The following is a 14,130-nucleotide window of genomic DNA, read 5'->3' on the forward strand; positions in this document are numbered from 1 at the left end:
CATTCTGAATTTAATCATTAGTTATTATTAAACTCTGGCTCTCTTCCACAGCGTGTCTTTTGTCCTGTCTTCCTTCCATCACCCCAACCAGTTGCTATACATGGCTGCCCCTCTACTGTTTCTGACCGAGGTCTCTTCCTGTTACAAGGGAGTTTTCGTTCTCACTGTCACCAACTGCTTGTTCATATGGGTTTGTCTGATTGTTGGGGATTTCTCTGTATTATTGTACAGTCTCTACTTTACAACATAAAGAGCTTTAAGACAATTGTTGCTGTGGTTTGGCACTATATAAGCAGAATTGAATTGAAGAGAAAGGTGGTTTAAACATACTACATCTACCTACCTACATAGGTGTAACAACCCTGTGCTAGCTCCAGGGCAGATATTTTTGGGGCCCTTAGTGCCACGATGTATCAGAAGAATCATAACTTCTCTCCCTCTTTCACTCAAACATACTCCCACATACATAAAGCAATAACCACTGGTATCAATTCCAGCTTTTGATCAGCTCCATGGACAACAGCTGAAGTCAGACATCAAGGGAATGAACACTTTTATTTAGGTTTTTGCTATAAACTCACACCATCTTTCTCAACTAGACTACCACACACCCCAATCAGATTTAAACGGCTTGGTAAAGTAACATAACGACAACTCTGATGTATATAAGCACAGAACAAAGAAGACAAGCCCATTAGCCACAGGTCTTCACAAACTGATTGGATTGGGAGACTCATTTCTAGAATTCCTCACCATTTTCAGAGGACCAACTTCCAGACATGCCACACACACAGTATTATAGTAAGAGTATCTAATTTCAATGTTTGAGAAGTAACAATATTTTAGTCCTTTACAAAAACGCCAAATACAGTTTCATCATTCGGGTTATGTGATCAGCTGCTGATAGCCAAAGAACTGGCAGTATGCTGATTCTGTTCTCTGTCTCCTTCCTCTTTCCAGCACCACTTTTTTTCACTTTGCTTGCTAAACATAATTTAAAAAGCTGCTGCACCAGCTAATTACTTTTTAAGACACCAAAAAAAACAACATACTGATGCATTGTTGATGTCAACTGGTTCACAGTCATTTTACGAGCTGACAGGAAGTAAGGTCAGGAAGTACAACTAATTCATTTGCCTGCATGCTCCTTCGTCATCAATACTTTTCACTATAGAAGTCTAGTTTAATCAATGGAGTGTGAAATGACTGAAAAAATCTTTGAAGAGCTATAATCAAATTAAAAGTCATTCAAATATATACTTCATAACAAAAAGAAAAGGAAAAATAACAATACAGTGTGCTACAATTTAAATGACAGTAAGTAAATGATAACTATCTATCTATCTATCTATCTATCTATCTATCTATCTCTTCAAACGCTAGGTGGCGCCCTGCTTTCTCCTTCTCCCTTCTTCTCTGTTTTCTGCACTTTGACCTCGGTGCTCGCCTCTCTTGTTGGCTCAGACTTCAGGAGGATTTTGCGGGTTAGCTAGAAAATGAAAGTATTCCTTCAAATGAATGGGGATTTAGGGCTGTTTTGCTAGCCGAGCAGCCGCTACCTTTACTCTCTAATAGGATTTGCGGACGCCGCGGGTCACCGGCTCCTGTCAGATAAAACCACATGCATGTGTCGCTCCTCGTCGGGGTTTGTTTTGCTACATAGCCTCTTCGCTTCGCTTAGCTAACAGGCTCTGTCGGCGTTACTGGTGCTAACTTGAAAAAAAGGGGACATTACTGTTAGATCGGAATAAACACGTGTTTTGGGAAATGAACTGTTGACCACTGTCCGTTTTATTTTCCGGGACTGATGACAGACCTACTGTCACAATGTACCCGAGTCTCACAGGTAGCGGAAGAAGCCTTGTTGGATTAAGAAATTTTACCAGTGGGCTAACCGACCTGAGTTAGCCAGGTTACAGCTCACCGTGTCCGACGTCAACCTTGCAAGTAACTGACACCGTGAACTACATACTAAGCTAACCGGACAGCCTTTGGCCAGTCCGGCTACTGAGGATTAACGTTTCCTAGCATTACCGGTTGGCGACTAGATAGCGTCGCCATGGCTAACGTTACAGACCTGCAGACAAAATACAGCAAACTGGCACAGGAGTATTCAAAGGTAAAACACCGCCTCTGTTTACTGCTAACGATCTTACCTGTTATTGCTAACAAGGCTACTACACAGAACCTGTCAGTGAGCTATCAGTGTCAGCTACCCGGTGTTTTGTGCCTTGCGTGAACTTGAACTCAATGGAAAACAACACCTGAGATATTTATGATTAGTGAAGTGAAGTGAAGCAGATCAGCTTGTCAAAGACATACACATAACTTAGACCATAGAACCTACTTTGTTGGGTATAGCAGAAACTAATACAGTTCACCTGGAATAAGGTAGATTATCACAGATGTAGGCTAGCCGCCGAGGCTACACACACAGGTGTCATTAAAAGCCTGTGTGTAGCTTTAATGCTTTGTTTGGTGCATTTTCCTTAGGCTGCGTGGGAAAATGTCTTGCATGCTGCATTAGAAATAAGCGGTGTTCAAAGGATGTAAACTATTGTTTAATGGTTAAACAGTTTAGTGACAGTAAAGCCTGTGTGGCCTTTGTTTCTGTGTCAGCTGACAGCTCCGGGAGCGTTATAGCTGTTTCCTGTTCCACTCTGCTCCTCCCCACCAGCAGCCAAACAGTGTATGATCCTCAGGAAATGCTGACTGTGTGATTGTTGCACAGACTCTTGCTGTAATAAGCATGTCTTTAGAGGCTACTGATCATACAGTAAAAAGCACTGAGTTCGGGTTTTTCCAGTAATCACAGTTGGTCAGTACTCATAACTCATTACTTATAAATGTGGAAGCGTCACTCAGTAAGCAAACTTTTCTTGACTTGAACTTGAAGTATATTAAAAAAGAACTGACACAAGCATGCCACAGTCTGACAGACAATACGTTTCTTCTTCATATTTATCTCAAACGTAATATTTTGGGCTTATAGAGAACGGTAAAAGTCACATGATTTATAACAGAAGGCAAAATGAGAGCAACACTGAAACACACTAATGGATTCATCTCAATTTTCTTGTTTTTGGAGTCATTAGGAGGCAAAATTGCAGCGGAGACTATTATTTGATTACCTGCTCTGATCTTGTCTACATAGAATTGAATAAAAAGTCAAAACTATACATAATTATTGAGCAGAGATTTGCCGTGTACTCTTTATTTTAAAATTGCATTTGCGTCTCAAACAGCAGTTTGTACTTTTTACATCTGAATGTTTTTTTCCCTCTGTGTGTGTACTTCACAGCTACGTGCCCAGAACCAAGTGCTGAAGAAGGGGGTTGTGGATGAACAGGCCAACTCTGCCTCACTAAAGGTACAATGATGTATATTTAAAAAAGAAAGCAAAGTATTGAGAAAGCAAGCATTGAAATGACATTGTAAGCAACTCTGTTTTTCATATTTGCAAACCAAATGTGATCACCAAGTCCTGACCTGCACTTGTTGCAGTGTTACCATGAGTTATGTTGCTGTCGCACAATGACAACAGAATGACTTCATGTTGTTTTAAAGGCTGTGATTTTCTTGCATGTGTTATTCATCAAAGTCATTACTTTCTTTCTGCCATTAGGAGCAGCTGAAGCAGAGAGACCAGAGTCTGAGGAAGCAGGAGCAGGAGATGGACAGTCTCAGTTTCAGGAACCAGCAGCTGGCCAAGAGGGTGGAGCTGCTACAAGAGGAGCTGGCTGCTAGTGAAGCTAAGGGCAAAAAGGGGAAGGTGAACATGAGGGGAAAGGGGGAAATGTGGGAGTGGCTACACGGTGGACTAGAGGGAGCAGCATATATTTATTTATTTTTTTGTAGTGGTCTTAAAGTTATGGTAGTTTCACAGTAATGTTTGTCTGACAAGTTGATAGTTAATAGCCCCCCCAATCTCCTCCAGAGTAAAGGAGACTCTCCTTCACAGCACGGCCTGCAAACCCAGAGTGTTTTTGATGAGGACCTGCAGAAAAAGATAGAAGAAAATGAGCGACTTCACATCCAAGTAGGCAGCTTAGAGTGCATGTTTAAAATACAAATTTTACAGTGAATGTGTCTGGATACGAGGGGAGGTCACGTATGTGACAGCTGTGCTTCCTGCTGTGTCTTTGTCAGTTTTACGAAGCAGACGAGCGGCACAAGAAGACGGAGGCTGAGCTGAGGGAGCGACTAGAAAAGCTGGAGAAGGATGCAGAGCAGCACCATGGCGTCGTGGACGGGCTCACCACAAAGTATGCAGAAACGATCGAGCGGCTGCAGAGTGACAAAGCACGTTTAGAGGTAAGGGCTCAGCGGGAGAAACATTGAAGTTGTTCACACAATTGGCAATTTTGATAACATTTAATTTTTAAAAAATGATTTTTTTTCCTCCTGTTTTTACAGGTGAAAGCACAAACTCTGGAACGAGAAGCAAAAGAGTGCAGAATGCGAACAGAAGACTGGTAAATATACATTTTATTTGTAGTTTGAATGATTTAATTCTTCTATAACATTGTTCAGCATAGTAACTGTAAGTAACCATATCAATGTGAGTGTTGAACTGACTTTGACAAATACAAGATATGTACATAATACATTTTGTAGAGCCATGATGCAAATCTTGCAGTACACATTTCTGCACATTGCATTTTTAAACTGAATTACACAAACTTGAAATGCATGTTGGGAGCAGCTCAACACTTCTTCGATCTCCCTCTGCAGCCAGCAGCAGCTGAGGCGGTGCCAGTCGGAGCTGAACAGACAGGTGAAACAAAGCAGCAGTGTTATCCAGGAGAAAGTGCCCTTTAATGACACCAGTGAGTATCTGGTACTATTTGAGAACATTTCCATCCTTGTCAGTGATACTATAACTACACGCTACCCTGGAGTAAGCACTGTAACGCTACACACGACTGTAACGCTGCGCCGACGCAACCAATTAAACTGTGTTTGCAAAGTTAATAAAAGTTCATTGCGGGGGTTGAAGTTCTGCTCTAGTTTACATGCTTCTTTTTTTTTCTCCTCCATCTCTGCAGAATTTAGTGACTACAACAGCCTAAACGTGCCATCACACAATCGAAGGCACCAGGTAAGTGAGAAAACAAACACATTCGGGTGTATTGCAAGTACAGATTCACATCTCAAGTAACCACCTTTAAAAATATTACCTGTACAGCAATGTAGCGATAACACACTGAGTTGCCTTTAGGTAGAAAGGGTAGTAAAGTAGCGATCTGTGCACTGTGCCGCCTTTCAGCTGAAGGCCCGGGATGTGGCAGGCCAGGCCATGAGCTTCATCCAGGATTTGGTGGCTGCTCTGTTGAACGTCCACTCCTACACAGAGCAGAGAGTACACATCTACCCCCTGGACTCCTCTATTGAGACCATCTCCCCTCTGAACCAGAAGGTGAGGCAGCCATACAGGGAAGGTACAGGCATTCTGTCAAATACAATGCATGCTGGTGTTCAAAGCCATTATAGTTTTGCATTTTCTAATCAGCTCTTATTTTTTATTTCATTGTGACTTTTTATTTTAATTCAGTCGGTTTCCCGAGTGGGTTCCTTTGTTTCAGTTTAGTTCTCATTGATTGAAAATGTTTAGTTTTAGTTGAGTTTTTATTAGTTTGGTTTTTTTAATGACTTTTTAATGATTATTTTATTGAGGGTGTATGTCAGAGGCAAGATTTTAGGAAAATCAGTCTAGGTATTACAATAAAAAAGCAGTCTTGCAAACATACAAGGTGTCAGTAAACACACATAAGTGCCACATAAGGAGGCGCGAAATTTCGTTTAATGTATGTTCCTTCTCTTAACCCAGTTTTCTCAGTATCTGCATGAGAATGCAGCCTATGTGCGCCCCCTGGAGGACAGCTTTCTCCAGTTATACCAAAGCATCACAGAGGACACTGTCACAGTACTGGTACGTTTTGGATGGAGGGTGTGGAGGTCATATGTTTGTTTAGAGACAGAAAACAAATTGACACTAATTGTGCTTTTCTGTTTTGAATGAAAGGAAACTGTGGTCAAGCTGAAAAATTTCGCTGACAACTTCTCATCATACACCCACTTTCTCCAAAAGATTCTTCCCTACCAGTTAAAAAGGTCAGCAGTGTGTGTGTGTGTGTGTGTGTACACGTGTGTGAGATAGAGACAAATAGAGTGGAGGAGGCTATTGTGATGGGTGTCTTCTGCTTTCAGCCTCGAAGAAGAGTGCGAGGCACCTCTTTGTACTGCTGCCCTTAGTGCGAAAAACCAGGAGCTGCAGAGTGACATCAAGCGAGTGACATCTGTGTTTGAGAAACTGCAGAACTACATTAACCTTTTGGCCTTACCCAGTAGGTTATCACACAGCATTTGAGCTCTTTTTGTCTAAAAGCTCTCAGTCAGTACTGTGCCAGAATAATTATATACATACATATTCATTTAAATGCTGTTTTTCCTGAAGGAATAGGGGAATTTGGTAATATGTAAATACAGCAGAGGGTTTATGAAGTGACGAGCAGACATGTCTGACGAATGTGCGCGATGTGTCTCAGGTGTTCGGCAGGATGCCATGCCACACAGCAACACGTCAGCCGTCTTCACCCAGCTGGCCGCCTGCCTGCACAGTCTTCATGATGCCATTAAAGGTGAGTGGATCTGTTTACACGGCGTGAAGATTTCTTTATGTACTTCATTCATAAATAGTACAGCAAAAGCAGCTTTTTAAGGACTAAATATCCAGAAGGTTCAGTGTAAAGTTTATTCAAATGAATCAGCAGACGGAAGCATAATTTTTTGCTCTTTGGAGAAGAGTCACTTTTGTAGGCAATTAGCTGTGAGAATGGGTTTCTGTAACAAGCGCCTTTGTTTGGGTATTTTAGTTAAATGTTCACTCAAATCCTGCAGTTTTAGTGTATGAGAATATTGTGAAAATCTGTTGGTTATTGTTAGAAAAAACACCGGTCAGGGAGCGAGGCACTGATTGAGCCACGTTTATTGAGTTAAATTTGGAACATAAAGCAAATCCTGCTGTTCTTTTTTGCTCCTTGTGTGTCCAGAGATGTCAAAGCATTACAACCAGAAGGCCGACATTGAGCGGGAGCTCCCCACCGTCACCCAAAAGCTCTGTACCACCACAGAGTGCCTCCTGGGATCTCTGGGTTCTTTAACTAGCTGCACCGGCAAGGTATGGCCAACAGGGGGCAGGCAGCAGCCAGGTTTATATCTCCTGTAGTGTATGTTTAGCTTCAATACATAAAGGCGTAATTGTAAGTAGCAGTGAGTTGTCTCTGCAACTGGGTCACATTGGTAAATTGCCACAAATGGAAGAGCACAGAAGTGCGGGACTCAGGTGGGCAGCGGTTAAACGTTGAAAGACACAGTCCAAATTGCAGTCTGTACAGCTGCTCCCCAGCAAGAGCACGGGGATGAATGATTTTTGTGAATCAAGCGAATTGTCGGCTGAAGTGTGTGTGTGCCGATTGGATGACACTCCACTGGGTTGCAGCACAGCCCACGACATGTGGAGTGAGCTGCATTTTGCAAGCAGGCAGAGGCTTAATTGCTCCAACATTTATCTTCCTCAACACTTGGTGGTGGAATTGGCTCTCTGCTGTAAACACAGCGGCTAATCTCAGGGTAAACGGAACGCTGAGTGTCAGGGTTTCTTCAGCCGAGGAAGCTGCAGAGATATCCGTTTTGTTTGAGAGATCTGACACGTGATGTCGCTGTAACTTGCTGCAGATTGCCACCTTCTTCAGCAACAACTTGGACTTCTTCACATCATCGGGCTACAGTCCGAGAGGCAGCACGGCAGCTCTTAACCCCGTGCAAGCAGAGAGTATGCTGGCCAACAAAAAGAAGGCAACAGCCTATATCCAAGCTGTCAAAAAGGTTAGTGTGTGTAGCATGCTATTCCCCACTTTATTCCCTTTTCCCTTAAATAGACTTTACTTGGGCTGGCTGAGAGGTTCTGGCTTTCAACTACTTTTAGTATTGGTTATGCCTTTAAATTCATATTTCATGTTTTTCCTACTGGTTGGACTGTTGCAAGTGCTTAATATCATTTAGCCTCTTCCCAAAAGGGGATCTTGACTTGCGTTCGGAGTGCAGCTCCTCCGTCTTGTACTGCAGCTGGCAGCACAGGAGCAGTAGTCCCCGCCCCCTCACGTGCCCTGGAGAGCCGCCCTGAGTCGGAGGGCCGCTTTAATCGACACCTGCAGCAGGTGGAGAACTGGTTCACGCTCCTCTGCGCTGACTTGCAGAGCAGAGCGAGGGCTACCGTCACCAGCTGCAGTCCGAAACAGTGGAGTTGATTCGCAGGAGAAACCCTCATCGGAGCAGCAGCTGATTATATTGCTGAGTTATTTACTTGTCACAGAGTACTTGGCAAATAAAATGTATGCAGAGGGGGGGGACGAAATGAAGCGCATATATGCACACACACGTCTCCCAACCACAAACAGGATTTGAATCAGTAGGAAACACTGAAGCCTTTCAACTTACAGCTCACAGACTTTAGATCAGTGTGCTTAGTGAGATTAAAAACACTGATTTGTAATATCTTTTCAAAAACATTAAGAAAGTCTTTGTAAGTATTTCATCTCTCAGAGAGTCTCATATCTACATTTTACGTCTTATAAATGTTTTGATCTGCTTTTACGTTGTTTTTATATTTTATAATTCCATTTTTTCATTTACTTTTTAATCAATTTGAGTATTATTTTAAGCCTGCTTCTGCAGAATTCAAATTCTTTATAAATATTACATGGATTCTTTTAAAATGATAAACAAATGACTAAAATAAATGTTTTATTCACCCATTTAGGCCAAGCCCCAGTCTGTTCCGTACAGAGAAGCCCTGTCAAACCGTCGCATACTAACCAGCTCCACTGAGAGCAGAGAAGGTCTCACTCAGCAGGTAAAAATACAGAGATATGGATAAATTGGTGATAAAAGTAGAGAAAAAAACTGTCCTGTCTTAACACAGTCGTATCATGTATTATCTGAGGTGTGGACAGGTAGCAAAGCTGTTGATGTTTTACTTTTTAAAGTGGCCAGTGTTTCACATAAATCTGTCACTTTATCAAAGTGCGAAGCCATATAATAAAACCCAGTGAGGATTATTGTATAGTTTCCTTCTTACAACTCCTAACCTTTGCTCGTTTCCGTATCCACAAGCTCACTGTCCACTTCTCTCCTTCTCCCCATTGGCCTCCTGCAGGTGCAGCAGAGCCAAGAGAAGATTGCTCGTCTGGAGCAGGAGAAGGAGCACTGGCTGCTGGAGGCCCAGTTAGGGAAGGTGCGGCTGGAAAAGGAGAACCAGCGCATTGCGGAACTGGAAGCGCAGCTAGCAGCAGCTCTCGGGGGAAGTCCGAACTCGCAAACGGCTGCAGCCGGCGCACTCACGCGGGGCCACGAAGAAGCAGCGGCAGAACTGAAAGCTGCAGAAAAAGAGCCGACGCTGTGCACGAGCCTGGTACTTCTCCGTGACCGCTCGGTCTGCTGTTTGCTTTCACTTTGCAGGGGAAATTTTGTGTCCTTGGCACTGATTTGTTTCAACAAAGGGAGTATTATTGTTGTTTTCTTCTGGCTTCCACACTAAGCCGGTTAATAAAACACAGACGTCCAAGAGCTGATGTGGCAGAGTAGGAGAATGCTGTTGTTATTCAGTGCTGAGATTGCTCTCATAATGTTTTGTTTCAAGTAGCTGTAACACGTGTGTTGTAGTTAGTAGCTATATCCTGCATGTTTGTTTTTGTGTTTTTCTTATATATTTTACATTTGTCTTACTTTTCGTTTCTTTTTTTTGTCACCAGGTTGGAATGTTGTGCACAACACCTACAGATGAGCATGTGAGTGTCCGTACATCTGATTAAAATATTTAAGTGCAGAACTTGTACCCATCTAATAATGCTCCCTCCAAGGACAACAAAATCTTGTGTAGCTTGATGTTGTGTCTGACTTTGCAGGTGGGAGACGAGGAGTCTAGGGAGCAGCTGATAAAGAGCCACTACATGGCCAGAGTAGGAGAGCTCACCACCCAACTCCAGATTTCAGATAGCAAAGCTGTGCACTTTCACTCTGAGGTGAAGATCTTACTGAAAGTTGTTTATCAAAGTAACTGTGTGTCGTAAGAAAGACCGTTAGTTTGCCTTACAAGTACATATTCTCTTTGTGCTTTGAAAATGGTTCTCGAGTCGGGGTTATTACCATCTCCACTGAAAAACCGACACTAAATATTTTAAGTAATATGTTGTGTCTTACCCTCGATGTAAATGACTTGTTAAAGTTACTGTCACTTGCCTTAGTTTGGCATTATAGCAACAGAAATGCGCCTGATGTCGAGTTAGACGTGACGGTTTAGCAGCAGAGACTAATATTGTGGATTTCCTGCAACTTTGACACTCTTCTTAAATAAACCTACTTTTCAAAGAAATCCTTCCTGTTATTGCAGCTTTTGAAACCGATCTGCCAGACATGCTTTAAAATCATCAGGGCACAGCAAGTTGTTTACTTTTCTCTTTCCCTTTGTAGTGTCGAGCTTTGGCTAAGAGATTAGCCATTGCAGAGAAGTCGCGGGAGACTTTCAGTGAGGAGGTCAAACTGGCTAATCAGAATATCACACGCTTGCAGGTATGATGCACTGCCAAAGAGCTTCCAGTTATAGCATAAAGCGTAAACATTAGCGTCCTTTCAAGTCAAAAAGCATTCACTTTGTAACTGTTTGGGCCTGACACGCAGGATGAGCTGGCTACGACTAAGAGGAGCTACGAAGACCAGCTTAGCATGATGAGCGACCATCTGTGCAGCATGAACGAGACTTTGAGCAAGCAGCGAGAGGAAATCGACACGCTCAAAATGGGCAGCAAGGTATAACCTTTTGAATTCCAGCTTCTTTTGCAATATTTTCTTTTTAAAATTTTGGTTCCCTCTCAGGGTTTGCTTTCAGCTGTGAGGTGCTGCCAGTCTCCAGTTAGGTTTCTGAAATGTTTGGGCGGTGATATCATTTGAATGCGTATGTCAACGCAACAACATTAATGTGTAGACTTTGCTTACGTATATACATTCGATTTGGCATTAATTAAGCAAGTTAAAGTTCTGGAGTTGATTCTAGTTCACGCTGGCATTTGCACTTTTCTGTGAACACAAAAATGTGTGGTCAACGTCAGCTGGTCCAAGTGAAGAAGGTCATCGTTACAATGAGAAAACAACACAAATCCACCAGCCGAATAAACAGTTCGATATATTTTTGAGAGGTTAAATGGTGGATGGTCACAGGATCATTTCCATAAGCAGAGGAAAAAAGCCTTTAAACATCCTGCTGAGTGAAAAACACTCTTCCAGGAGGTAGGCGTATCGTTTTCAAAGTCTGCCATAATGAGAGTAAAAGGGTTCACCACAAGGAGCAAACCGGTGATTAGCCACAACAGTAGAAGGTGCAGATTAGACTGCCAAAACACATCTATAAAAGGCCGACCAGCTCAGGAACAATATTCTTTGGACAGATGAAGCTAAAATCAACTTGTAGCAGAATTAAGGGGAGAAGAATGTAACGGGGTGGGCTGGGATCAGCTCATAATTCAAAGCATTAATGTGTGATGGTGTGGTCACGCTCGGCTTACAGTAACGATGGGTCACTATGGTTTATTGGTGATGTGACAGAAGGTAGAAACAGCTGGGTGAATTACGGAGTGTATCGAGCTATACTCTCTGCTCAGATTCACACAGATGAAGCAGGGTTGATTGGATGGTGCTTCACGCTACACATGGACAGTGACCCAAAACATACAGGAGTTTTTTTTAAGGTAAACAAGTGGAATATTCCGCAGTGGAAATCCGTCACCTGATCTCTACGAAAGTGAGCGTTCATGTCAGCGAAGCAAATGTGTTTGGCACGTGAATAAAGCTGACAGTAATTCCTCGTTGAACATTTATAGACCAAACCGTACCACCACCCTGTCCCTCCAAATCTCGAAAGAGAAGTGATACGGCCACGTGGAGTGTGAAGGATCAGCCGCTAGTGAAGTGTGACATTGTAAAGTTTCTCAGTTATGAGGTGAAGTGGGAGGTCAGCGGTGGCGTTGCGGTTGTTGCGAGGTTTAATGGGAAAAGCACCTGCCGCAGACGTCTGAAAAAGCCATTAAGCTACAGGCGCAGTAAAGGAGAGGGCTGTTTTTTAAAAAAGAAGAAAAAACGTGCATGCCCCTGCTTGTGCGCACACGGATGGCTGCATGCTGGGAAGTTTCAGGACCCGGCATGTTTGTGATCTAAAGGTGGCGATTTTTCTCTTGAAGGCCAGCACACCAGCCTCAGCATGTTTTTCAGTTTTTGAAACGGAATACGAATTTTGTCTGTCTTAGTCACTGCACTGAAATGCAACACAGAGCGTTAGCTTTTGCACCAACCCTGGATATGGCTTGCTTTGAGTTTAGAGGACTGAGCTCACTTTTTTTGTGTGTGTGTGTTTTTTCTTTAGGGAAATGCCAAAAAGAACAAAGGCCGCTAGTGCTGCTCCTCAAAACTCAAGCTCCATTTGACGCCACTATAAAGGCACCCTGGGAGAAAACCTGAACCTCGGAGCCTCCCTGCAGCGTCTTGGTACCAACACTGTCACCAAACCACAGGATAACCACCTGAGCCTGCAGTTCCTCCACTTGCAGGCAGTACAAAACAGTTTGGAGGCTCAAACACATTTGACTGAAAATGCTTTGTTTTTCCTTCCCCCCTTTCCACGTCACAGAAGTACATGAAACAAAACTTGCTAAAAAACAAAAGCTTTCCAAAACTGGACCAGAAGTTACTGCTTGACCTCTGCGTCAAACCACGCTGCTTTCCCAACAGAAGGAGCAGAAGAAGATAAACAGCTGCAGCAGCTGAAGTTTTTAATACTCACTGAAGTCAAGACTTGAAGACCAAACCCTGTTAATCAGTGCGTGTAGTCGTCCAGCTTAATGTGCGTATGAGAGACGGTGGAACTGTGCATTTTTATTGCTTATCTGTAACAGTACGTGTGTGTGTGTGTGTATGTGCGCGCGCGCTTAGACTGTTGTGTCCTCGTGTGACTGTAGCACCAGGCTTTACAACGTAAGTAATGTTTTACAACTACCTTTTTTTTGTTTCTTAGATCAAATTTGAGATAATAATGCCCCCACGTCCCTTCTGACACTAGCATATAACACAAGCTTCTGAAAAGAAGGGCTTTAAAATCCCAACCATAACAAAGATATGCTTAAATTCATTCCTCATTTTTAAGAAATCTTCAGTCGTCTAGGAGTGGAGGAAAGAAAAGATGTCTGCCTCGAAGCACTGATTAACCGTGTTTACTTTAATGGGAAGGGACGGACAAGTTGGAGCTTGTGAAATGATGTCAATTTATCTCTGTGAAATTATGCTGTAACAAGTCATTTTTATCACCAAAGTAAGTGCGGATGTGCACTCAGAAGCCTGGCGGGGAACGGCAGTCTCTCGACGTTGTACGACGTGTGGATAAAAAAGGGTTTATGTGAATATAACCTCATTTAAAATCATGTAATTGTACTGTACAATGAGTAAAAAAATGATATAGGCCTATATACAAGAGGCATTTATTCAGAGGTTAAAAAACTTTTATTTTCCACAAATTTTACAAACTGACATCTGTGGCTAGTTTAGTGTGTGTCTCGTCTAAGGCTACAATACAGAGATGTATCGCAGAGGGATCGGCCCACACTGGAACTGGTGCTCAGAAAACTTTTGAGTCATGGCAGAGGGCAGTTAAAGTTTACACTAAAATTGTACTTACATGAGGTAAAAGGAAGAAAAGCCCAGAAGTGATTGTGAGCAGTTCATTTAAATCCTTTTGTTTGCCAGTCTACAGCTGCCAGCAGACCAGCAGACCTTTGATCTGACAGGTTTGCCAACGCCCTCTAAACATATTTAAAAAAAAAAAAAAAAAGCAAGAAACTTGTATTCTCACATTGTAACTTGTTGAAAAGCACACATCAAATATGTGACGCAAAATAAAGAGCTTGCTCAAAACATAAATGTGTCATGTATTTAGAGTCACTTGGTTATTAATCACTCCTAAAATTGACCTAACTTTACCTGCTGCGTTTATGGGGGGTGAGGGAGACTGGGAATTGTAAGTTGTGTATA

General features: G+C 42.6%; 1 protein-coding gene across 2 annotated transcripts; it reads left to right on the top strand.

Moving 5' to 3' along the window:
• Nucleotides 1-1,432: 1,432 nt before the first annotated feature.
• ppp1r21 (protein phosphatase 1, regulatory subunit 21) lies at nucleotides 1,433-14,015 on the top strand. Of its 2 annotated transcripts, none has more exons than XM_040002012.1 (22): nucleotides 1,433-2,119; nucleotides 3,302-3,370; nucleotides 3,626-3,772; nucleotides 3,962-4,039; nucleotides 4,150-4,314; nucleotides 4,417-4,475; nucleotides 4,735-4,829; nucleotides 5,049-5,101; nucleotides 5,270-5,419; nucleotides 5,831-5,932; nucleotides 6,026-6,114; nucleotides 6,211-6,347; nucleotides 6,549-6,641; nucleotides 7,053-7,180; nucleotides 7,738-7,887; nucleotides 8,822-8,914; nucleotides 9,218-9,472; nucleotides 9,813-9,848; nucleotides 9,966-10,082; nucleotides 10,531-10,629; nucleotides 10,738-10,866; nucleotides 12,473-14,015. In XM_040002012.1, the coding sequence occupies exons 1-22, from the start codon at nucleotides 2,060-2,062 to the stop codon at nucleotides 12,500-12,502; spliced, it is 2,334 nt and encodes a 777-aa protein (XP_039857946.1). In that variant the 5' UTR covers nucleotides 1,433-2,059; the 3' UTR covers nucleotides 12,503-14,015. The 2 variants fall into 2 exon arrangements, with proteins under 2 accessions (XP_039857946.1, XP_039857945.1); XM_040002011.1 differs by having other exon boundaries at nucleotides 1,434-2,119; nucleotides 3,938-4,039.
• The last annotated feature ends 115 nt before the right edge of the window (nucleotides 14,016-14,130 follow it).

This window comes from Simochromis diagramma, unplaced genomic scaffold, assembly GCF_900408965.1.
Source record: "Simochromis diagramma unplaced genomic scaffold, fSimDia1.1 OVJJ01000421.1, whole genome shotgun sequence".
In the NCBI taxonomy this organism is placed as follows: Eukaryota; Metazoa; Chordata; class Actinopteri; order Cichliformes; family Cichlidae; genus Simochromis; species Simochromis diagramma.